Source organism: Scyliorhinus torazame, chromosome 19 (genome assembly GCF_047496885.1).
Source record: "Scyliorhinus torazame isolate Kashiwa2021f chromosome 19, sScyTor2.1, whole genome shotgun sequence".
Taxonomy (NCBI): Eukaryota; Metazoa; Chordata; class Chondrichthyes; order Carcharhiniformes; family Scyliorhinidae; genus Scyliorhinus; species Scyliorhinus torazame.
Window position 1 is genome coordinate 39,384,146 of NC_092725.1, and position 26,043 is coordinate 39,410,188.

At 53.2% G+C, this 26,043-nt stretch overlaps 1 protein-coding gene across 1 annotated transcript in view; it reads left to right on the forward strand.

Moving 5' to 3' along the window:
• The window catches only part of usp18 (ubiquitin specific peptidase 18), a 119,585-nt gene that overhangs the window by 22,021 nt on the left and 71,521 nt on the right, over positions 1 to 26,043 (forward strand). Inside the window, exon 5 of the mRNA XM_072485454.1 lies at positions 9,422 to 9,501. Coding sequence (XP_072341555.1) covers positions 9,422 to 9,501 — 80 coding nt within the window. The remainder of the gene's footprint in view (positions 1 to 9,421; positions 9,502 to 26,043) is intronic.

Genomic DNA, 26,043 nt, shown 5'->3' on the forward strand with positions numbered 1-26,043 from the left:
GATGTAAGAGTTCCTGATTGTCTCTTATTGTTGCTTCCCAAGTCCATTCTTTCAAATGAACTTGTTCGTTTATTCTGGTGTGTTGAAATAGACTTCTTTGCTGTTGGATGTGGCCCATAGTCTCGCTAGGTACAACATGCCAAACCACACTTTACTTTAAATAATGCCGCTTTGGCCCCGGTAAACGCCGCCTGCCGCTTGCCCAGGCCGGCTCCAATGTCTTGGCGGATGTGGATTGTGTGTCCTTCCCACCTGCACGACCGGGTGCTCCTCGCCCAATTCAGCACCCGCTCTTTGTCCTGAAACTTGTGCAGTTTTGTGACTGTCGCCCGTGGTAGTTCTCCTGACTTGGACTTTTTACAGAGTGACCTGTGGGCCCGATCCACCTCTGCAAAGCCTTCCTCCCCGGCCAGTTTCCTGGGCATTCTTGCAACGTATTCTGTCGGTTTTGTTATGGACCAGGGTTTAGAAAACTCCAAAGTGGAGTTCACCTGACCTATAACTGTTTAATGGTTTTGGTTACGTTGAGCACAAGAGCTGCCTTTCAGGTCTTATTCAACAGAGATCTGAGGCACTTTTAATCAAAAAAACAAACTTTATTCTACAAATTTAGTTAATATTTGTATAAACACACACAGCAAGAACTTTTATCAACTACAAACATAAACAGCCCACACAGCTACAGTAATCTATGTATAACCCTTAATGAATTCCCCCTTAACTGTTCCAACTCAATAACAAAATCTACAGAAACCTCTTTTAAAAGGTGTGGCCCAGCACACGGCATTCTCACTGTCTTTAGGACTTGTTATTGATGCTCTTGTTCCTCTTTCCAAACAGCAGGTTTGAATTCCTTCCAGGAAGCAATTATCTCTTTTAAGTTATCAAGTAGTCTGAAAACAGCTTTTAAAATGAAGGTAGTGAAACACTTCCTTCAACCTGTGCAGTTCAAACTCAGTTCAAACTCCTAAGCGAAAGTAAAACTCAGAGTCACAGCACAGCTCCACCCACACAAGGACATCACTGAAGCCATGTGGATAAGACACACAGATTTCTTAAAGGGACACTCCCATGGCAGGTTCCTGCCCTCTAGTAACCCGATAGTTCTCCGGTTCTTTCGATGGGACCTGTTCTCTTGATCGTTAACTTTTCCCTCGAGCGTTTCTGGGTTGTTACCAACCTTGCCACCTCAGCTTTGAACGAGGTGATCCGTGTATCCTGATCGGTGGTCCTTTCTCCAGGTCCCGCACCGTCGCTTCCTGTGTCTCCAGTCTCCGTTCCGTTCATCCCTCCTTTATGGGGACCAGTGCAGTTTCTATTGCCAACCACATGGCCGGGGTAAGGTTCTCCTTTATTGAGTCTCTGTTTTTGGAGCTTTGACGACAGAAGCTCCATCCACAGGTGTGTTGGCGACCCTGGCTGGTCGCCTTACTCCCTCTTTCGCCAAGCGTGCCCCCTCGTGCTGAAGTTGGGGTCTTCCTTTCCCGGCTTTTTTTTCAATTTTAAAGTACCCAATTCTTTTTCTCTTTTTTTCCAATTAAGGGGCAATTAATTGTGGCCAATCCACCTACCTGCACATCTTTGGGTTGTGGGGGTGAAACCCCGCAGACACGGGGAAAATGTGCAAACTCCACATGGACAGTGACCCGGAGCCGGGATCCTTTCCCAACTTTTGCTGTTTTTCCGGCTCCGTCACTGGTTTGAAGGTATTCCGATCGGTTGGATATTAGCTGGGGGTGAGTCCAGGGGAACTTTGTGGTGTTTTTGTGTCTGTTTGATGGGTTAAAAGGGCCCGTATGAAGTTCCCAAGAGCGAGCCACCTTTCAGTAACCACTCAGCTCATGTACGCCACCGGAAGTCTCAATGGCTGTCACATGGATCAAATTCACACCAACATCACAAGCTCCAATCACTCTTCTAGCTGGCTCATGGCCTGTGTCCCTGTCCCTACCTGCAGGGTGAGGATGGCAGGGGCAGGGCTGAGTGGTGATGGCAGGGCTCGGTGAGGATGGCAGGACAGGGCTGGGTGGCAGGGCTCGGTGAGGATGGCAGGGGCAGGGCTGGGTAAGGGTGGCAGGGCTGGGTGGTGATGGCAGGGCAGGGTGGCAGGGGCAGGGCTGGGTGGTGATGGCAGGGTTGAGTGAGGATGACAGAGGCAGTGCTGGGTGACGGGGCAGGGCTTGGTGAGGATGGCGGGGCAGAGCTGGGTAGTGATGGCAGGGGTAATGCTGGGATGGCAGGGCTGGGTGGAGATGGCAGGGGCAGGGCTGGGTGGGGATGGGAGGGCTGGGTGAAGATGGCAGGGGCAGGGCTGGGTGGGGATGGCAGGGGCAGCACTGGGTGAAGGTGGCAGGGCTGGGCGAGGGTGGCATGGGCAGCGCTGGGTGAGGGGGCAGGGCTGGGTGGCAGCGACAGGGCGTGGCGAGGATGGCAGGGCAGGGTGGGGATGGCAGGGCTGGGTGTGGATGGCAGGGCTGGGTGAGGGTTGCAGGGCTGGGTGGGGGTGGCAGGGCTGGGGGAGCGTGGCAAGGCTGGGGGAGGATGGCAGGGCTGGGTGAGGGTGGCAGGGACAGGGCTGGCTGGGGATGGCAGGGCTGGGTGAGGGTGGCAGGGCTGGGTGAGGGTGGCAGGGCTGGGTGGGGATGGCAGGGGCAGGGCTGGGTGAGGGTGGCAGGGACAGGCTGGATGAGGGTGGCAGGGCTGGGTGAGGGTGGCAGGGCTGGGTGGGGTGGGCAGGGCTGGGTGAGGGTGGCAGGGCTGGGTGAGGGTGGCAGGGCTGGATGAGGGTGGCAGGGGCAGGGCTGGGTGGGGATGGCAGGGCTGGTTGAGGATGGCAGGGCTGGTTGAGGATGGCAGGGCTGGGTGGGGATGGCAGGGCTGGGTGAGGGTGGCAGGGCTGGGTGAGGGTGGCAAGGGCAGGGCTGGGTGAGGATGGCAGGGCTGGGTGAGGGTGGCAGGGCTGGGTGGGGGTGGCAGGGCAGGCGGAGGTGGGCAGGGCTGGGTGAGGATGGCAGGGCTGGGTGAGGATGGCAGTGTTTGGCGAGGATGGCAGGGCTGGGTGAGGATGGCAGGGGCCGGGCTGTGTGAGGGTGGCAGGGCTGGGTGAGGGTGGCAGGGCTGGGTGAGGGTGGCAGTGCTGGGTGAGGGTGGCAGGGCTGTGGAAGAATGGCAGGGCTGGGTGAGGATTACAGGGGCAGGGCTGGATGAGGATGGCAGGGCTGGGTGAGGGTGGCAGGGCTGGGGGAGGGTGGCAGGGCTGGGTGAGGGTGTCAGGGCTGGGGAGGGTGGCAGTGCTGGGGGGATGGCAGGGCTGGGTGAGGGTGGCAGGGCTGGGGGGGAGTGGCAGGGGCAGGGCTGGGTGAGGATGGCAGGGGCAGGGCTGGGTGGCAGTGACGGCGTAGTGAGGATGGCAGGGCTGGGTGGGGATGGCAGGGCTGGGTGTGGATGGCAGGGCTGGGTGAGGGTTGCAGGGCTGGGTGGGGGTGGCAGGTCTGGGGGAGCGTGGCAAGGCTGGGGAGGATGGCAGGGCTGGGTGGGGGTGGCAGGGACAGGGCTGGCTGGGGATGGCAGGGCTGGGTGTGGGTTGCAGGGCTGGGTGGGGTGACAGGGCTGGGTGAGGGTGGCAGGGCTGGGTGGGGATGGCAGGGGCAGGGCTGGGTGAGGGTGGCAGGGGCAGGCTGGGTGAGGGTGGCAGGGCTGGGGAGGGTGGCAGGGGCAGGGCTGGGTGAGGGTGGCAGGGCTGGGTGAGGGTGGCAGGGCTGGGTGAGGGTGGCAAGGCTGGGTGAGGGTGGCAGGGCTGGGTGAGGGTGGCAGGGCTGGGTGAGGGTGGCAGGGCTGGGGAAGGATGGCAGGGCTGGGTGAGGGTGACAGGGGCAGGGCTGGGTGAGGGTGGCAGGGCTGGGGGAGGGTGGCAGTGCTGGGTGAGGGTGGCAGGGATGTGTGAGGGTGGCAGGGCTGGGTGAGGGTGGCAGGGCTGTGGGATGGTCGCAGGGCTGGGTGAGGATGGCAAGGCTGGGGAGATGGCTGGACTGGGGAGGATGGCAGGGCTGGGTGTGGGTGGCAGGGGCAGGGAAGGGTGAGTATGGCAGGGGGAGGGCTGGGTGAGGGTGACAGGGATGGGTGAGGGTGGCAAGGCTGGGTGAGGGTGGCAGGGCTGGGTGATGGTGGCAGGGCTGGGTGATGGTGGCAGGGCTGGGTGAGGGTGGCATGGCTGGGGAGGATGACAGGGCTGGCTGAGGGTGGCCGGGGCAGGGCTGGGTGAGCATGGCAGGGGCAGGGCTTGGTGAGCATGGCAGGGCTGGGGAGGATGGCAGGGCTGGGGGAGGATGGCAGGGCTAGGGGAGGGTGGCAGTGCTGGGTGAGGGTGGCAGGGATGGGTGGGGGTGGCAGGGCTGGGTGAGGGTGGCAGTGCTGGAGGAGGGTGGCAGGGGCTGGGCTGGGGAGGAGGGCAGGGCTGGGTGTAGGTGGCAGGGGCAGGGCTGGGGGAGGAGGGCAGGGCTGGGTGTAGGTGGCAGGGGCAAGGCAGGGTGAGAATGGCAGGGCTGGGTGAGGGTGGCAGGGCTGGGTGAGGATGGCAGGGCTGGCTGAGGGTGGCAGGGGCAGGGCTGGGTGAGGATGGCAGGGGCAGGGTTGGGTGAGCATGGCAGGGCTGGGGAGGATGGCAGGGCTGAGGGAGGGTGGCAGTGCTGGGTGAGGGTGGCAGGGATGGCAGGGCTGGGTGAGGGTGGCAGGGCTGGAGGAGGGTGGCAGGGGTGGGGAGGATGGCAGGGCTGGGTGTAGGTGACGGGCAGGGTGAGAATGGCAGGGGCAGGGCTGGGTGAGGGGGGACAGGGCTGGGTGAGGGGGACAGGGCTGGGTGAGGGTGACAGGGGCAGGGCTGGGTGAGGATGGCAGGGCTGGATAGGGTGGCAGGGCTGGGTGAGGGTGGCAGGGCTGGGGAGGGTTGCAGTGCTGGGTGAGGGTGGCAGGGCTGGGGGATGGCAGTGCTGGGTGAGGGTGGCAGGGCTGGGTGAGGGTGGCAGGGCTGGGGATGGTGGCAGGGCTGGGTGAGGATGGCAGGGCTGGGTGAGGATGGCAAGGCTGGGGGAGGATGGCAGGGCTGGGTGTGGGTGGCAGGGGCAAGGAAGGGTGACAGGGATGGGTGAGGGTGACAGGGCCGGGTGAGGGTGGCAGGGCTGGGTGAGGGTGGCAGGGCTGGAGGAGGGTGGCAGGGGCAGGGCTGGGTGAGGATGGCAGGGCTGGGGGAGGATGGCAGGGCTGGGTGAGGGTGGCAGGGCTGGGTGAGGGTGGCAGGGCTGGGGGGATGGCAGGGGCAGGCCTGGGTGTAGGTGGCAGGGCTGGGGAGGGTGGCGGGGCTGGGTGAGGGTGGCAGGGCTGGGTGGAGGTGGCAGGGCTGGGGAGGGTAGCGGGGCTGGGTGAGGGTGGCAGGGCTGGCTGAGGGTGGCAGGGCTGGGTGAGGGTGGCAGGGCTGGGGGAGGATGGCAGGGCTGGCTGAGGGTGGCAGGGCTGGGTGAGGGTGGCAGGGCTGGGGGGATGGCAGGGGCAGGCCTGGGTGTAGGTGGCAGGGCTGGGGAGGGTGGCGGGGCTGGGTGAGGGTGGCAGGGCTGGGTGGAGGTGGCAAGGCTGGGGAGGGTAGCGGGGCTGGGTGAGGGTGGCAGGGCTGGCTGAGGGTGGCAGGGCTGGGTGAGGGTGGCAGGGCTGGGTGAGGGTGGCAGGGCTGGGTGAGGGTGGCAGTGCTGGGTGAGGGTGGCAGGGCTGGGTGAGGGTGGCAGGGGCAGGGCTGGGTGAGGATGGCAGGGCTTGGGGAGGATGGCACGAGCAGGGCTGGGGGAGGATGCAGGGCTGGGGAGGGTGGCAGGGCTGGGGGAGGGTGGCAGGGCTGGGTGAGGAGGGCTTTGCAGGGTCAGGGTTGGGGAGGATGGCAGGGCTGGGGGAGGATGGCAGGGCTGGGTGTGGGTGGCAGGGGCAGGGCAGGGTGAGGATGGCAGGGTCAGGATGGGTGACAGGGCTGGGTGAGGGTGGCAACCCTGGGTGAGGGGGCTGGGTGAGGGTGGCAGGGCTGGGGAAGGACGGCAGGGCTGGGTGACAGGGGCAGGGCTGGGTGAGGGTGGCAGGGCTGGAGGAGGGTGGCAGGGCTGGGGGGATGGCAGTGCTGGGGGGATGGCAGTGCTGGGTGTGGGTGGCAGGGCTGGGGGATGGTGGCAAGGGTAGGGCTGGGTGAGGATGGCAGGGCTGGGTGAGGCTGGCAGGGCTGGGGGAGGATGGCAGGAGCAGGGCTGGGGGAGCACTGCACTGCAAATTCTATGATAACATTCAACGCTGGCCAATGGGATTAGGTGGGCAGATCAGGTGTTTTTCATGCATCGGTGCAGGCTCGGTGGGCCGAAGGGCCTCTTTTGCAATGTATTATTCTGTGATTCTGATTAATTAGGGCTGACCCAGTGACACCCACACACCATAAAAGCATTAAACAAAATAACGGATCAGGCGGCACATGGCGCAGTGGTTAGCACTGGGACTGCGGCGCTGAGGACCCGGGTTCGAATCCCATCCCTGGGTCACTGTCCGTGTGGAGTTTGCACATTCTCCCCGTGTCTGCGTGGGTTTCACCCCCACAAGCCAAAGATGTGCAGGGTGGTTGAGGGGCGACCTGATAGAGGTCTACAAAATTATGAGGGGCATAGACAGAGTGGATAGTCAGAGGCTTTTCCCCGGGGTAGAGGGGTCAATTACTAGCGGGCATAGGTTTTAGGTGCGAGGGACAAGGTTTAGAGTAGATGTACGAGGCAAGTTTTTTACGCAGAGGGTAGTGGGTGCCTGGAACTCGCTACCGGAGGAGGTGGTGGAAGCAGGGACGATAGTGACATTTAAGGGGCATCTTGACAAATACATGAATAGGATGGGAATAGAGGGATACGGACCCAGGAAGTGTAAAAGAGTTTAGTTTAGTTGGGCAGCATGGTCGGCACGGGCTTGGAGGGCCGAAGGGCCTGTTCCTGTGCTGTACATTTCTTTGTTCTTTGTTAGATGGATTGGCCATGCTAAACTGCCCCCTTAATTGGACAAAAATGATTTGGATACGCTAAATTTATTTTAATAAATAAAGGATACAGAATATATAAGAGCGAGCAAAACAGATTTCTAAGGATGTTTTCAGAACTGCAAATCTGCACCTTTTCAGGTAAAAATGGATTGTCTGGGCAGCAGCACAGAATGGTTACAGCAAGAGGCCATTCGGCCCACATTCTCACTGCTGTATCTCTGAAGAAGCAATTCACCTCCAGTCACTCGCCCGCATTCTCCATCTAATCCTGCACATTCTTCCTGTTCAGATAATAATCTCATTCTCTTTGGAAATCCTCAGTTGAATCTGCCCCAGCACAATCTCGGACAGTTCGATCCGGATCCTAACCGCTCGCTCTGTTAGGAAGTGTCTCCTCACATCTCCATTGCTTCTTTGTCACCTTCAATCCCGGGGCTCTGGAGCCTCCACCAATGGGAGCAGTCTCTGTCTGCGCGAGATTTTGAACAGTCTCCTCAACCTTCACTTCTCCAAGGAAAACAGTCTCAACTTCTCCGACCTTTCCACATTTCCCACCCCTGCAACAACGCGTCAATCTTTTCCGCACCCTCTCTGATACCTTCACATCCTTCCGAAAGTGTGGAGCCAGAACTGAACACACTACACCTGCTGAGGCCACTTGAACCTGACTTCCAGATTGGTGACATAATCCAGCTCGAAAGGTTTTGCTGGAATGGACACCGAGGGAGTGTTTCCTCTTGTGGGAAGAGAATAATTAGAGGCCGTCAATCGCAGACAGTCACCAGGAAATTCAGGAGAAACGTCTTTACCCAGAGAATGGTGAGAATATGGCACTTATTTACACAGCCATTACAACTGAGTGAGTCTCTGATTACAGCCATTACAACTGAGTGAGTCTCTGATTACAGCCATTACAACTGAGTGAGTCTCTGATTACAGCCATTACAACTGAGTGAGTCTCTGATTACAGCCATTACAACTGAGTGAGTCTCTGATTACAGCCATTACAACTGAGTGAGTCTCTGATTACAGCCATTACAACTGAGTGAGTCTCGGATTACAGCCATTACAACTGAGTGAGTCTCTGATTACAGCCATTACAACTGAGTGAGTCTCTGATTACAGCCATTACAACTGAGTGAGTCTCTGATTACAGCCATTACAACTGAGTGAGTCTCTGATTACAGCCATTACAACTGAGTGAGTCTCTGATTACAGCCATTACAACTGAGTGAGTCTCTGATTACAGCCATTAAAACTGAGTGAGTCTCTGATTACAGCCATTACAACTGAGTGAGTCTCTGATTACAGCCACTACAACTGAGTGAGTTTCTGATTACAGCCATTACAACTGAGTGAGTCTCTGATTACAGCCATTACAACTGAGTGAGTCTCTGATTACAGCCATTACAACCGAGTGAGTCTCTGATTACAGCCATTACAACTGAGTGAGTCTCTGATTACAGCCATTACAACCGAGTGAGTCTCTGATTACAGCCATTACAACTGAGTGAGTCTCTGATTACAGCCATTACAACTGAGTGAGTCACTGATTACAGCCATTATAACTGAGTGAGTCTCTGATTACAGCCATTACAACTGAGTGAGTCTCTGATTACAGCCATTACAACTGAGTGAGTCTCTGATTACAGCCATTACAACTGAGTGAGTCTCTGATTACAGCCATTACAACTGAGTGAGTCTCTGGTTACAGCCATTACAACTGAGTGAGTCTCTGATTACAGCCATTACAACTGAGTGAGTCTCTGATTACAGCCATTACAACTGAGTGAGTCTCTGATTACAGCCATTACAACTGAGTGAGTCTCTGATTACAGCCATTACAACTGAGTGAGTCTCTGATTACAGCCATTACTACTGAGTGAGTCTCTGATTACAGCTATTACAACTGAGTGAGTCTGATATCCTCCCACAGTCCAAAGATGTGCAGGTTAGGTGGACTGGCCGTGATAAATTGCCCTTAGGTTAGGTGGGGTTACGGGGATAGGGTGGAGGTGTGGGCTTAAGTAGGGTGTTCTTTCCAAGGGTCGGTGCAGACTCGATGGGCCTAATGGCCTCCTTCTGCACTGTAAATGCTATGAAATCTATGAATGGTAAGATGCATTTATAGTATTTAATGGTATAGATGTATGTAATGGTATAGATGTATGAAAGATGTATTTATCATAAAATGAGGGCCTCTCCATGAAGGAGAGAAGCAACATCTCCAGTGTGGACTGCTGCAGGTTAGGACTGACCTATTTCTGTGTGACTAAACCCACGGATAGTCAATGCAATCAAAATGACCAGTAATAACTTTGTGTAAGGTGTGGTCCAATTCAAATCTTGTGAGTCATCCAAAACTTTCTTGTTTTCAAGTTAACAGACAGCATGATGCAGAGGAACTATTTCTCATTATTTTAAACTTCTTAATGGATCAGTTACAAGCTCCAGAAAGGGTGAGTACAGCCATTACTTCTGAGTGAGTCTCTGATTACAGCCATTACATCTGAGTGAGTCTCTGATTACATCCTTTGCGACTGAGTGAGTCTCTGATTACAGCCTTTACTACTGAGTGAGTCTCTGATTACAGCCAATACTACAGAGTGAGTCTCTGATTATAGCCGCCATTACTACAGAGTGAGTCTCTGATTACAGTCACTCCTACTGAGTGAGCCTCTGATTACAGCCTTTTCTACTGAGTGAGCCTCTGATTACAGCCATTACTTCTGAGTGAGTCTCTGATTACAGCCTTTACTACTGAGTGAGCCTCTGATTACAGCCATTACTTCTGAGTGAGTCTCTGATTACAGCCATTACTTCTGAGTGAGTCTCTGATTACATCCTTTGCGACTGAGTGAGTCTCTGATTACAGCCTTCACTACTGAGTGAGTCTCTGATTACAGCCTTCACTACTGAGTGAGTCTCTGATTACAGCCTTTACTACTGAGTGAGTCTCTGATTACAGCCTTTACTACTGAGTGAGTCTCTGATTACAGCCAATACTACAGAGTGAGTCTCTGATTACAGCCGCCATTACTACTGAGTGAGTCTCTGATTACAGTCACTCCTACTGAGTGAGCCTCTGATTACAGCCTTTTCTACTGAGTGAGTCTCTGATTACAGCCATTACATCTGAGTGAGTCTCTGATTACAGCCATTACCTCTGAGTGAGTCTCTGATTACAGCCTTTACTACTGAGTGAGCCTCTGATTACAGCCATTACTTCTGAGTGAGTCTCTGATTACAGCCTTTACTACTGAGTGAGTCTCTGATTACAGCCTTTACTACTGAGTGAGTCTCTGATTACAGCCTTTACTACTGAGTGAGTCTCTGATTACAGCCAATACTACAGAGTGAGTCTCTGATTACAGCTGCCATTACTACTGAGTGAGTCTCTGATTACAGTCACTCCTACTGAGTGAGCCTCTGATTACAGTCACCCAGTAACTCCAACTGTGTGAGCCTCTGATTACGATCACTCCCACTGAGTGAGGGTCTGATTACAGTCACTCCCACTGAGTGAGCTTCTGATTACAGTCACTCTCACTGAGTGAGTCTCTGATTACAGTCACTCCCACTGAGTGAGCCTCTGATTACAGTCACTCCCACTGAGTGAGCCTCTGATTACAGTCACTCCCACTGAGTGAGCCTCTGATTACAGTCACTCCCACTGAGTGAGCCTCTGATTAGTCACCCCCACTGTGTGAGTCTCTGATTACAGTCACTCCCACTGAGTGAGTATCGAATTAGAGTCACTCCCACTGAGGAGTATCTGATTACAGTCACTCCCACTGAGTGAGTCTTTTATTACAGCCATTACTACTGAGTGAGTCTCTGATTACAGCCATTACTACTGAGTGAGTCTCTCATTACAGCCATTACTGTTGAGTGAGTCTCTGATTACAGCCATTACTGCTGAGTGAGTCTCTGATTACAGCCATTACTATTGAGTGAGTCTCTGATTACAGCCCATTGTACTATGTGAGCCTCTGATTACAGATTCCCCACTGAGTGAGTCTCTGATGACTAAGTCACTCCCCCTGAGTATCTGATTACAGTCAGTCCAACTGAGTGAGTATCTGATTACAGTCACTCCCACAGATCGAGTCTCTGATTACGGTGACTCCCACTGAGTGAGTCTCTGATTACAGTCACTCCAACTGAGTGAGCCTCTGATTACAGTCACTCTCACACACTGAGTCTCTGATTACAGTCACTCCCACTGAGTGAGTATCTGATTGCAGTCACTCCCACTAAGTGAACCTCTGATTACAGTCACTCCCACTGAGTGAGTCTCTGATTACAGTCACTCCCAGTCACTCCCACGGAGTGAATATCTGATTACAGTCTCTACCACTAAGTGAACCTCTGATAACTGTCACTCCCACTGAGTGAGTCTCTGATTACAGTCACTCCCAGTAACTCCCACTGAGTGAGTATCTGATTAGCCACTCCCACAGGCTGAGTTTCTAATTACAGTCACTCCCACTGAGTGAGCCTCTGATTACATTCACTCCCGCTGAGTGAGTCTCTAATTACAGTCTCTCCCCACTGAGCGAGTCTATGATTACAGTCACTCCCCACTGAGTGAGCCTCTGATTACAGTCACTCCACTGAGTGAGTCTCTGGTTACAGTCACTCCCGCTTAGTGAGTCTCTGACTACAGTCACTCCCACTGAGTGAGCCTCTGATTACAGTCACTCCCGCTGAGTGAGTCTCTGATTACAGTCACTCCCACTGAGTGAGCCTCTGATTAAAGTCACACCCGCTGAGTGAGTCTCTGATTACAGTCACTCCTGCAGAGCGAGTCTCTGATTACAGTCACTCCCACTGAGTGAGCCTCTGATTACAGTCACTCCAGCTGAGCGAGTCTCTGATTACAGTTACTCCCACTGAGCGAGTCTCTGATTACAGTCACTCCAGCTGAGCGAGTCTCTGATTACAGTTACTCCCACTGAGTGAGCCTCTGATTACAGTCACTCCAGCTGAGTGAGTCTCTGATTACAGTCACTCCCACTGAGTGAACCTCTGATTACAGTTACTCCCACTGAGCGAGTCTCTGATTACAGTCACTCCCACTGAGTGAGTCTCTGATTACAGTCACTCCTGCAGAGTGAGCCTCTGATTACAGTCACTCCCGCTGAGCGAGTCTCTGATTACAGTCACTCCAGCTGAGCGAGTCTCTGATTACAGTCACTCCCACTGAGCGAGCCTCTGATTACAGTCACTCCCACTGAGCGAGCCTCTGATTACAGTCACTCCCACTGAGTGAGCCTCTGATTACAGTCACTCCCTCTGAGTGAGTCTCTGATTACAGTCACTCCCACTGAGTGAGCCTCTGATTAAAGTCACACCCGCTGAGTGAGTCTCTGATTACAGTCACTCCCGCTGAGTGAGTCTCTGATTACAGTCACTCCTGCAGAGTGAGCCTCTGATTACAGTCACTCCCGCTGAGCGAGTCTCTGATTACAGTCACTCCAGCTGAGCGAGTCTCTGATTACAGTCACTCCCACTGAGCGAGCCTCTGATTACAGTCACTCCCACTGAGCGAGCCTCTGATTACAGTCACTCCCACTGAGTGAGCCTCTGATTACAGTCACTCCCTCTGAGTGAGTCTCTGATTACAGTCACTCCCACTGAGTGAGCCTCTGATTACAGTCACTCCCTCTGAGTGAGCCTCTGATTACAGTCACTCCCGCTGAGCGAGTCTCTGATTACAGTCACTCCCACTGAGCGAGTCTCTGATTACAGTCACTCCAGCTGAGCGAGCCTCTGATTACAGTCACTCCCACTGAATGAGTCTCTGATTACAGTCACTCCCGCTGAGCGAGTCTCTGATTACAGTCACTCCCACTGAGCGAGTCTCTGATTACAGTCACTCCAGCTGAGCGAGCCTCTGATTACAGTCACTCCCACTGAGTGAGCCTCTGATTACAGTCACTCCCGCTGAGTGAGCCTCTGATTACAGTCACTCCCGCTGAGCGAGTCTCTGATTACAGTCACTCCCACTGAGCGAGTCTCTGATTACAGTCACTCCCACTGAGCGAGTCTCTGATTACAGTCACTCCCGCTGAGTGAGTCTATGATTACAGTCACTCCCGCTGAGTGAGTCTCTGATTACAGTCACTCCCACTGAGTGAGCCTCTGATTACAGTCACTCCCTCTGAGTGAGTCTCTGATTACAGTCACTCCCACTGAGTGAGCCTCTGATTAAAGTCACACCCGCTGAGTGAGTCTCTGATTACAGTCACTCCCACTGAGTGAGCCTCTGATTACAGTCACTCCCTCTGAGTGAGTCTCTGATTACAGTCACTCCCACTGAGTGAGCCTCTGATTAAAGTCACACCCGCTGAGTGAGTCTCTGATTACAGTCACTCCCTCTGAGTGAGTCTCTGATTACAGTCACACCCGCTGAGTGAGTCTCTGATTACAGTCACACGCATTGAGTGAGCCTCTGATTACAGTCACACTCCCACTGAGTGAGTGGCTGATTACAGTCACTCCCCGCTGAGTGAGTCTCTGATTACAGTAACTCCCACTGAGGAGTGTCTGATTACTGTCACTCCCACTGAGTGAGTGGCTGATTACAGTCACTCCGACTGAGTGAGCCTCTGATTACAGTCACTCCCCACTCAGTGAGTCTCTCATTACAGTCACTCCCACTGAGTGAGTCTCTGATTACAACCATTACTTCTGAGTGAATCTCTGATTACCGCCATTACTGCTGAGTGAGTCTCTGATTACAGCCCTTAGTACTATGTGATTCTCTGATTCGAGTCACTCCCCACTGAGTGAGCCTCTGATTACAGTCGCTCCCACTGAGTGAGCCTCTGATTACAGTCACTCCCACTGAGTGAGTCTCTGATTGGAGCCATTACTGCTGAGTGAGTCTCTAATTACAGCCATTACTACTGAGTGAATCTCTATTACAGCCATTACTACTGAGTAAGTCTCTGATTACAGTCACGCCCACTTAGTGAGTCTCTGATTACAGCCATTACTACTGAATGAGTCTTTGATTACGGCCATTACTAGAACATAGAACATAGAAAATACAGCACAGAACAGGCCCTTCGGCCCACGATGTTGTGCCGAACCTTTGCCCTAGATTAATCATATATTATCATTGAATTTACAGTGCAGAAGGAGGCCATTCGGCCCTTTGAGTCTGCGCCGGCTCTTGAAAAGAGCACCCTACCCAAACCCAACACCAAGGGCAATTTTGGACATTAAGGGCAATTTATGATTGGCCAATTCACCTAACCTGCACATCTTTGGACTGTGAGGGGAAACCGGAGCACCCGGAGGAAACCTACGCAGACACGGGGAGGACGTGCAGACTCCGCAGAGACAGTGACCCAAGCCGGAATCGAACCTGGGACCCTGGAGCTGTGAAGCAATTGTGCTATCCACAATGCTACCGTGCTGCCCTTAAGAACAAATAAATCTACACTATATCATTTTACCGTAATCCATGTACCTATCCAATAGCTGCTTGAAGGTTCCTAATGTTTCCGACTCAACTACTTCCACAGGCAGTGCATTCCATGCCCCCACTATTCTCTGGGTAAAGAACCTACCTCTGATATCCCTCCTATATCTTCCACCTTTCACCGCTGAGTGAGTCTCTAATTACAGTCTCTCCCCACTGAGCGAGTCTATGATTACAGTCACTCCCCACTGAGTGGGCCTCTGATTACAGTCACTCCACTGAGTGAGTCTCTGATTACAGTCACTCCAGCTGAGTGAGTCTCTGATTACAGTCACTCCCGCTGAGCGAGTCTCTGATTACAGTCACTCCCACTGAGTGAGCCTCTGATTACAGTCACTCCAGCTGAGCGAGTCTCTGATTACAGTCACTCCCGCTGAGCGAGTCTCTGATTACAGTCACTCCCGCTGAGCGAGTCTCTGATTACAGTCACTCCCGCTGAGTGAGCCACTGATTACAGTCACTCCAGCTGAGCGAGTCTATGATTACAGTCACTCCCACTGAGCGAGTCTCTGATTACAGTCACTCCCACTGAGTGAACCTCTGATTACAGTCACTCCCGCTGAGCGAGTCTCTGATTACAGTCACTCCCACTGAGTGAGCCACTGATTACAGTCACTCCAGCTGAGCGAGTCTATGATTACAGTCACTCCCGCTGAGCGAGTCTCTGATTACAGTCACTCCCACTGAGTGAGCTTCTGATTACAGTCACTCCAGCTGAGCGAGTCTCTGATTACAGTCACTCCCGCTGAGCGAGTCTCTGATTACAGTCACTCCCGCTGAGCGAGTCTCTGATTACAGTCACTCCCGCTGAGTGAGCCACTGATTACAGTCACTCCAGCTGAGCGAGTCTATGATTACAGTCACTCCCACTGAGCGAGTCTCTGATTACAGTCACTCCCACTGAGTGAACCTCTGATTACAGTCACTCCCGCTGAGCGAGTCTCTGATTACAGTCACTCCCACTGAGTGAGCCTCTGATTACAGTCACTCCAGCTGAGCGAGTCTCTGATTACAGTCACTCCCGCTGAGCGAGTCTCTGATTACAGTCACTCCCGCTGAGTGAGTCTCTGATTACAGTCACTCCCACTGAGTGAACCTCTGATTACAGTCACTCCCGCTGAGCTAGTCACTGATTACAGTCACTCCCACTGAGCGAGTCTCTGATTACAGTCACTCCAGCTGAGCGAGTCTATGATTACAGTCACTCCCACTGAGTGAGCCACTGATTACAGTCACTCCAGCTGAGCGAGTCTATGATTACAGTCACTCCCACTGAGCGAGTCTCTGATTACAGTCACTCCCACTGAGTGAACCTCTGATTACAGTCACTCCCGCTGAGCGAGTCTCTGATTACAGTCACTCCCACTGAGCGAGTCTCTGATTACAGTCACTCCCACTGAGTGAACCTCTGATTACAGTCACTCCCGCTGAGCGAGTCTCTGATTACAGTCACTCCCACTGAGTGAGCCTCTGATTACAGTCACTCCAGCTGAGCGAGTCTCTGATTACAGTCACTCCCGCTGAGCGAGTCTCTGATTACAGTCACTCCCGCTGCGTGAGTCTCTGATTACAGTCACTCCCACTGAGTGAGCCTCTGATTACAGTCACTCCCACTGAGTGAGCCTCTGATTTCAGTCACTCCCACTGAGTGAGTCTCTGATTGGAGCCATTACTGCTGAGTGACTCTCTGATTACAGCCATTACTACTGAGTGAATCTCTATTACAGCCATTACTACTGAGTAAGTCTCTGATTACAGTCACGCCCACTTAGTGAGTCTCTGATTACAGCCATTACTACTGAATGAGTCTTTGATTACGGCCATTACTAGAACATAGAACATAGAAAATACAGCACAGAACAGGCCCTTCGGCCCACAATGTTGTGCCGAACCTTTGCCCTAGATTAATCATAGATTATCATTGAATTTACAGTGCAGAAGGAGGCCATTCGGCCCTTTGAGTCTGCGCCGGCTCTTAAAAGAGCACCCTACCCAAACTCAACACCTCCACCCAACACCAAGAGTAATTTTGGACATTAAGGGCAATTTATCATTGGCCAATTCACCTAACCTGCGCATCTTTGGACTGTGGGGGGAAACCGGAGCACCCGGAGGAAACCTACGCAGACACGGGGAGAACGTGCAGACTCCGCACAGACAGCGACCCGAGCCGGAATCGAACCTGGGACCCTGGAGCTGTGAAGCAATTGTGCTATCCACAATGCTACCGTGCTGCCCTTAAGAACAAATACATCTACACTATATCATTTTACCGTAATCCATGTACCTATCCAATAACTGCTTAAAGGTTCCTAATGTTTCCGACTCAACTACTTCCACAGGCAGTGCATTCCATGCCCCCACTACTCTCTGGGTAAAGAACCTACCTCTGATATCCCTCCTATATCTTCCACCTTTCACCACTGAGCGAGTCTATGATTACAGTCACTCCCCACTGAGTGAGCCTCTGATTACAGTCACTCCCGCTGAGCGAGTCTCTGATTACAGTCACTCCCACTGAGCGAGTCTCTGATTACAGTCACTCCCGCTGAGCGAGTCTCTGATTACAGTCACTCCCACTGAGTGAACCTCTGATTACAGTCACTCCCGCTGAGCGAGTCTCTGATTACAGTCACTCCCACTGAGTGAGCCTCTGATTACAGTCACTCCCACTGAGTGAGCCTCTGATTACAGTCACTCCCACTGAGCGAGTCTCTGATTACAGTCACTCCCACTGAGTGAGCCTCTGATTACAGTCACTCCAGCTGAGCGAGTCTCTGATTACAGTCACTCCCGCTGAGCGAGTCTCTGATTACAGTCACTCCCGCTGAGTGAGCCTCTGATTACAGTCACTCCCGCTGAGCGAGTCTCTGATTACAGTCACTCCCACTGAGCGAGTCTCTGATTACAGTCACTCCCGCTGAGTGAGCCACTGATTACAGTCACTCCAGCTGAGCGAGTCTATGATTACAGTCACTCCCACTGAGCGAGTCTCTGATTACAGTCACTCCCACTGAGTGAACCTCTGATTACAGTCACTCCCGCTGAGCGAGTCTCTGATTACAGTCACTCCCACTGAGTGAGCCTCTGATTACAGTCACTCCAGCTGAGCGAGTCTCTGATTACAGTCACTCCTGCTGAGCGAGTCTCTGATTACAGTCACTCCCGCTGAGTGAGTCTCTGATTACAGTCACTCCCACTGAGTGAGCCTCTGATTACAGTCACTCCCACTGAGTGAGCCTCTGATTTCAGTCACTCCCACTGAGTGAGTCTCTGATTGGAGCCATTACTGCTGAGTGACTCTCTGATTACAGCCATTACTACTGAGTGAATCTCTATTACAGCCATTACTACTGAGTAAGTCTCTGATTACAGTCACGCCCACTTAGTGAGTCTCTGATTACAGCCATTACTACTGAATGAGTCTTTGATTACGGCCATTACTAGAACATAGAACATAGAAAATACAGCACAGAACAGGCCCTTCGGCCCACAATGTTGTGCCGAACCTTTGCCCTAGATTAATCATAGATTATCATTGAATTTACAGTGCAGAAGGAGGCCATTCGGCCCTTTGAGTCTGCGCCGGCTCTTAAAAGAGCACCCTACCCAAACTCAACACCTCCACCCAACACCAAGAGTAATTTTGGACATTAAGGGCAATTTATCATTGGCCAATTCACCTAACCTGCGCATCTTTGGACTGTGGGGGGAAACCGGAGCACCCGGAGGAAACCTACGCAGACACGGGGAGAACGTGCAGACTCCGCACAGACAGCGACCCGAGCCGGAATCGAACCTGGGACCCTGGAGCTGTGAAGCAATTGTGCTATCCACAATGCTACCGTGCTGCCCTTAAGAACAAATACATCTACACAATATCATTTTACCGTAATCCATGTACCTATCCAATAACTGCTTAAAGGTTCCTAATGTTTCCGACTCAACTACTTCCACAGGCAGTGCATTCCATGCCCCCACTACTCTCTGGGTAAAGAACCTACCTCTGATATCCCTCCTATATCTTCCACCTTTCACCACTGAGCGAGTCTATGATTACAGTCACTCCCCACTGAGTGAGCCTCTGATTACAGTCACTCCACTGAGTGAGTCTCTGATTACAGTCACTCCCGCTGAGTGAGTCTCTGATTACAGTCACTCCCACTGAGTGAGCCTCTGATTACAGTCACTCCCGCTGAGCGAGTCTCTGATTACAGTCACTCCCACTGAGCGAGTCTCTGATTACAGTCACTCCCACTGAGTGAGCCTCTGATTACAGTCACTCCAGCTGAGCGAGTCTCTGATTACAGTCACTCCCACTGAGCGAGTCTCTGATTACAGTCACTCCCACTGAGCGAGTCTCTGATTACAGTCACTCCCACTGAGTGAGCCTCTGATTACAGTCACTCCAGCTGAGCGAGTCTCTGATTACAGTCACTCCCACTGAGCGAGTCTCTGATTACAGTCACTCCCGCTGAGCGAGTCTCTGATTACAGTCACTCCCACTGAGTGAGCCTCTGATTACAGTCACTCCCGCTTTGCGAGTTTATGATTACAGTCACTCCCACTGAGTGAGCGTCTGATTACAGTCACTCCAGCTGAGCGAGTCTCTGATTACAGTCACTCCCGCTGAGCGAGTCTCTGATTACAGTCACTCCCGCTGAGCGAGTCTCTGATTACAGTCACTCCCGCTGAGCCAGTCTCTGATTACAGTCACTCCCACTGAGCGAGTCTCTGATTACAGTCACTCCCACTGAGTGAACCTCTGATTACAGTCACTCCCACTGAGTGAGTCTCTGATTACAGTCACTCCCACTGAGCGAGTCTCTGATTACAGTCACTCCCGCTGAGTGAGTCTCTGATTACAGTCACTCCCACTGAGCGAGTCTCTGATTACAGTCACTCCCACTGAGTGAACCTCTGATTACAGTCACTCCCACTGAGCGAGTCTCTGATTACAGTCACTCCCACTGAGTGAGTCTCTGATTACAGTCACTCCCACTGAGTGAGCCTCTGATTACAGTCACTCCCGCTGAGCGAGTCTCTGATTACAGTCACTCCCACTGAGTGAGCGTCTGATTACAGTCACTCCCACTGAGCGAGTCTCTGATTACAGTCACTCCCACTGAGCGAGTCACTGATTACAGTCACTCCCGCTGAGCGAGTCTGATTACAGTCACTCCCGCTGAGCGAGTCTCTGATTACAGTTACTCCCGCTGAGCGAGTCTCTGATTACAGTCACTCCCACTGAGTGAGCCTCTGATTACAGTCACTCCCGCTGAGTGAGCCACTGATTACAGTCACTCCAGCTGAGCGAGTCTACGATTACAGTCACTCCCACTGAGCGAGTCTCTGATTACAGTCACTCCCACTGAGTGAGCCACTGATTACAGTCACTCCAGCTGAGCGAGTCCACGATTACAGTCACTCCCGCTGAGCGAGTCTCTGATTACAGTCACTCCCACTGAGTGAGCCTCTGATTACAGTCACTCCCACTGAGTGAGCCACTGATTACAGTCACTCCAGCTGAGCGAGTCTACGATTACAGTCACTCCCGCTGAGCGAGTCTCTGATTACAGTCACTCCCACTGAGTGAGCCACTGATTACAGTCACTCCAGCTGAGCGAGTCTACGATTACAGTCACTCCAGCTGAGCGAGTCTCTGATTACAGTCACTCCCGCTGAGCGAGTCTCTGATAACAGTCACTCCCGCTGAGTGAGTCTCTGATTACAGTCACTCCCACTGAGTGAACCTCTGATTACAGTCACTCCAGCTGAGCGAGTCTCTGATTACAGTCATTCCCACTGAGTGAACCTCTGATTACAGTCACTCCCGCTGAGCGAGTCTCTGATTACAGTCACTCCCGCTGAGTGAGCCTCTGATTACAGTCACTCCAGCTGAGCGAGTCTCTGATTACAGTCACTCCTGCTGGGCGAGTCTCTGATTACAGTCACTCCCGCTGAGCGAGTCTCTGATTACAGTCACTCCCGCTGAGCGAGTCTCTGATTACAGTCACTCCCGCTGAGCGAGTCTCTGATTACAGTCACTCCCGCTGAGTGAGTCTCTGATTACAGTCACTCCCGCTGAGCGAGTCTCTGATTACAGTCACTCCCACTGAGTGAACCTCTGATTACAGTCACTCCCGCTGAGCGAGTCTCTGATTACAGTCACTCCCGCTGAGTGAGCCTCTGATTACAGTCACTCCAGCTGAGCGAGTCTCTGATTACAGTCACTCCCGCTGAGCGAGTCTCTGATTACTGTCACTCCCGCTGAGTGAGTCTCTGATTACAGTCATTCCCGCTGAGCGAGTCTCTGATTACAGTCACTCCCGCTGAGCGAGTCTGATTACAGTCACTCCCACTGAGTGAGCCTCTGATTACAGTCACTCCCACTGAGTGAGCCCTTGATTACAGTCACTCCCACTGAGTGAGCCTCTGATTACAGTCACTCCCGTTGAGCGAGTCTCTGATTACAGTCACTCCCGCTGAGCGAGTCTCTGATTACAGTCACTCCCGCTGAGCGAGTCTCTGATTACAGTCGCTCCCGCTGAGCGAGTCTCTGATTACAGTCACTCCCGCTGAGCGAGTCTCTGATTACAGTCACTCCCGCTGAGCGAGTCTCTGATTACAGTCACTCCCACTGAGTGAGTCTCTGATTACAGTCACTCCCGCTGAGTGAGTCTCTGATTACAGTCACTCCCGCTGAGCGAGTCTCTGATTACAGTCACTCCCGCTGAGTGAGTCTCTGATTACAGTCACTCCCGCTGAGTGAGCCACTGATTACAGTCACTCCAGCTGAGCGAGTCTATGATTACAGTCACTCCCACTGAGCGAGTCTCTGATTACAGTCACTCCCACTGAGTGAACCTCTGATTACAGTCACTCCCGCTGAGCGAGTCTCTGATTACAGTCACTCCCACTGAGTGAGCCTCTGATTACAGTCACTCCCGCTGAGCGAGTCTCTGATTACAGTCACTCCCGCTGAGCGAGTCTCTGATTACAGTCACTCCCGCTGAGCGAGTCTCTGATTACAGTCACTCCAGCCGAGCGAGTCTCTGATTACAGTCACTCCCGCTGAGTGAGTCTCTGATTACAGTCACTCCCGCTGAGCGAGTCTCTGATAACAGTCACTCCCACTGAGTGAGTCTCTGATTACAGTCACTCCCACTAAGTGAACCTCTGATTACAGTCACTCCCGCTGAGCGAGTCTCTGATTACAGTCACTCCCACTGAGTGAACCTCTGATTACAGTCACTCCCGCTGAGCGAGTCTCTGATTACAGTCACTCCCGCTGAGCGAGTCTCTGATTACAGTCACTCCCGCTGAGCGAGTCTCTGATTACAGTCACTCCCGCTGAGTGAGCCTCTGATTACAGTCACTCCCGCTGAGCGAGTCTCTGATTACAGTCACTCCCGCTGAGCGAGTCTCTGATTACAGTCACTCCCGCTGAGTGAGCCTCTGATTACAGTCACTCCCGCTGAGTGAGCCTCTGATTACAGTCACTCCCGCTGAGCGAGTCTCTGATTACAGTCACTCCCGCTGAGCGAGTCTCTGATTACAGTCACTCCCGCTGAGCGAGTCTCTGATTACAGTCACTCCCGCTGAGCGAGTCTCTGATTACAGTCACTCCAGCTGAGCGAGTCTCTGATTACAGTCACTCCCGCTGAGTGAGCCTCTGATTACAGTCACTCCCGCTGAGCGAGTCTCTGATTACAGTCACTCCCGCTGAGCGAGTCTCTGATTACAGTCACTCCCGCTGAGTGAGTCTCTGATTACAGTCACTCCCACTGAGTGAACCTCTGATTACAGTCACTCCCGCTGAGCGAGTCTCTGATTACAGTCACTCCCACTGAGTGAGCCTCTGATTACAGTCACTCCAGCTGAGCGAGACTCTGATTACAGTCACTCCTGCTGAGCGAGTCTCTGATTACAGTCACTCCCGCTGAGCGAGTCTCTGATTACAGTCACTCCCGCTGAGCGAGTCTCTGATTACAGTCACTCCAGCTGAGTGAGTCTCTGATTACAGTCACTCCCGCTGAGTGAGTCTCTGATTACAGTCACTCCCGCTGAGCGAGTCTCTGATTACTGTCACTCCCGCTGAGTGAGTCTCTGATTACAGTCACTCCCGCTGAGCGAGTCTCTGATTACAGTCACTCCCGCTGAGCGAGTCTGATTACAGTCACTCCCGCTGAGCGAGTCTCTGATTACAGTCACTCCAGCTGAGCGAGTCTCTGATTACAGTCACTCCCACTGAGTGAGCCCTTGATTACAGTCACTCCCACTGAGTGAGCCTCTGATTACAGTCACTCCCGCTGAGCGAGTCTCTGATTACAGTCACTCCCGCTGAGCGAGTCTCTGATTACAGTCACTCCCACTGAGTGAGCCCTTGAATACAGTCACTCCCACTGAGTGAGCCTCTGATTACAGTCACTCCCGCTGAGCGAGTCTCTGATTACAGTCACTCCCGCAGAGCGAGTCTCTGCTTACAGTCACTCCCGCTGAGCGAGTCTCTGATTACAGTCACTCCCGCTGAGCGAGTCTCTGATTACAGTCACTCCCGCTGAGCGAGTCTCTGATTACAGTCACTCCCGCTGAGTGAGCCTCTGATTACAGTCACTCCCACTGAGTGAGCCCTTGATTACAGTCACTCCCACTGAGTGAGCCTCTGATTACAGTCACTCCAGCTGAGCGAGTCTCTGATTACAGTCACTCCCACTGAGTGAGCCTCTGATTACAGTCACTCCCACTGAGTGAGCCCTTGATTACAGTCACTCCCACTGAGTGAGCCCTTGATTACAGTCACTCCCACTGAGTGAGTCTCTGATTACAGTCACTCCAGCTGAGCGAGTCTCTGATTACAGTCACTCCCACTGAGTGAGCCTCTGATTACAGTCACTCCCACTGAGTGAGCCTCTGATTACAGTCACTCCAGCTGAGTGAGTCTCTGATTACAGTCACTCCCGCTGAGCGAGTCTCTGATTACAGTCACTCCCGCTGAGCGAGTCTCTGATTACAGTCACTCCTGCTGAGCGAGTCTCTGATTACAGTCACTCCCGCTGAGTGAGTCTCTGATTACAGTCACTCCAGCTGAGCGAGTCTCTGATTACAATCACTCCCGCTGAGCGAGTCTCTGATTACAGTCACTCCCGCTGAGCGAGTCTCTGATTACAGTCACTCCCGCTGAGCGAGTCTCTGATTACAGTCACTCCCGCTGAGCGAGTCTCTGATTACAGTCACTCCCGCTGAGCGAGTCTCTGATTACAGTCACTCCAGCTGAGCGAGTCTCTGATTACAATCACTCCCGCTGAGCGAGTCTCTGATTACAGTCACTCCCGCTGAGCGAGTCTCTGATTACAGTCACTCCCGCTGAGCGAGTCTGATTACAGTCACTCCCGCTGAGCGAGTCTCTGATTACAGTCACTCCCACTGAGTGAGCCCTTGATTACAGTCGCTCCCGCTGAGCGAGTCTCTGATTACAGTCACTCCCGCTGAGCGAGTCTCTGATTACAGTCACTCCCACTGAGTGAGCCTCTGATTACAGTCACTCCCGCTGAGCGAGTCTCTGATTACAGTCGCTCCCGCTGAGCGAGTCTCTGATTACAGTCACTTCCGCTGAGCGAGTCTCTGATTACAGTCACTCCCGCTGAGCGAGTCTCTGATTACAGTCACTCCCGCTGAGCGAGTCTCTGATTACAGTCACTTCCGCTGAGTGAGTCTCTGATTACAGTCACTCCCGCTGAGCGAGTCTCTGATTACAGTCACTCCCGCTGAGCGAGTCTCTGATTACAGTCACTCCCGCTGAGCGAGTCTCTGATTACAGTCACTCCCGCTGAGCGAGTCTCTGATTACAGTCACTCCCACTGAGCGAGCCTCTGATTACAGTCACTCCAGCTGAGCGAGTCTCTGATTACAGTCACTCCTGCTGAGCGAGTCTCTGATTACAGTCACTCCCGCTGAGTGAGTCTCTGATTACAGTCACTCCCGCTGAGCGAGTCTCTGATTACAGTCACTCCCGCTGAGCGAGTCTCTGATTACAATCACTCCCGCTGAGCGAGTCACTGATTACTGTCACTCCCGCTGAGCGAGTCTCTGATTACAATCACTCCCGCTGAGCGAGTCACTGATTACTGTCACTCCCGCTGAGTGAGTCTCTGATTACAGTCACTCCCGCTGAGCGAGTCTCTGATTACAGTCACTCCCGCTGAGCGAGTCTGATTACAGTCACTCCCGCTGAGCGAGTCTGATTACAGTCACTCCCGTTGAGTGAGTCTCTGATTACAGTCACTCCCGCTGAGCGAGTCTCTGATTACAGTCACTCCCGCTGAGCGAGTCTGATTACAGTCACTCCCGTTGAGCGAGTCTCTGATTACTGTCACTCCCGCTGAGTGAGTCTCTGATTACAGTCACTCCCGCTGAGCGAGTCTCTGATTACAGTCACTCCCGCTGAGCGAGTCTGATTACAGTCACTCCCGTTGAGCGAGTCTCTGATTACAGTCACTCCCGTTGAGCGAGTCTCTGATTACAGTCACTCCCACTGAGTCAGCCTCTGATTACAGTCACTCCCGCTGAGCGAGTCTGATTACAGTCACTCCCGCTGAGCGAGTCTCTGATTACAGTCACTCCCACTGAGTGAGCCCTTGATTACAGTCACTCCCACTGAGTGAGCTTCTGATTACAGTCACTCCCGCTGAGCGAGTCTCTGATTACAGTCACTCCCGTTGAGCGAGTCTCTGATTACAGTCACTCCCGCTGAGCGAGTCTGATTACAGTCACTCCCGCTGAGCGAGTCTCTGATTACAGTCACTCCCACTGAGTGAGCCCTTGATTACAGTCACTCCCACTGAGCGAGTCTCTGCTTACAGTCACTCCCGCTGAGCGAGTCTCTGATTACAGTCGCTCCCGCTGAGCGAGTCTCTGATTACAGTCACTCCCGCTGAGCGAGTCTCTGATTACAGTCACTTCCGTTGAGCGAGTCTCTGATTACAGTCACTCCCGCTGAGCGAGTCTCTGATTACAGTCACTCCCGCTGAGCGAGTCTCTGATTACAGTCACTCCCGCTGAGCGAGCCACTGATTACAGTCACTCCAGCTGAGCGAGTCTATGATTACAGTCACTCCCACTGAGCGAGTCTCTGATTACAGTCACTCCCACTGAGTGAACCTCTGATTACAGTCACTCCCGCTGAGTGAGTCTCTGATTACAGTCACTCCCACTGAGTGAACCTCTGATTACAGTCACACCCGCTGAGCGAGTCTCTGATTACAGTCACTCCCACTGAGTGAACCTCTGATTACAGTCACTCCCGCTGAGTGAGTCTCTGATTACAGTCACTCCCACTGAGTGAACCTCTGATTACAGTCACTCCAGCTGAGTGAGTCTCTGATTACAGTCACTCCCACTGAGCGAGTCTCTGATTACAGTCACTCCAGCTGAGCGAGTCTATGATTACAGTCACTCCCACTGAGCGAGTCTCTGATTACAGTCACTCCCACTGAGTGAACCTCTG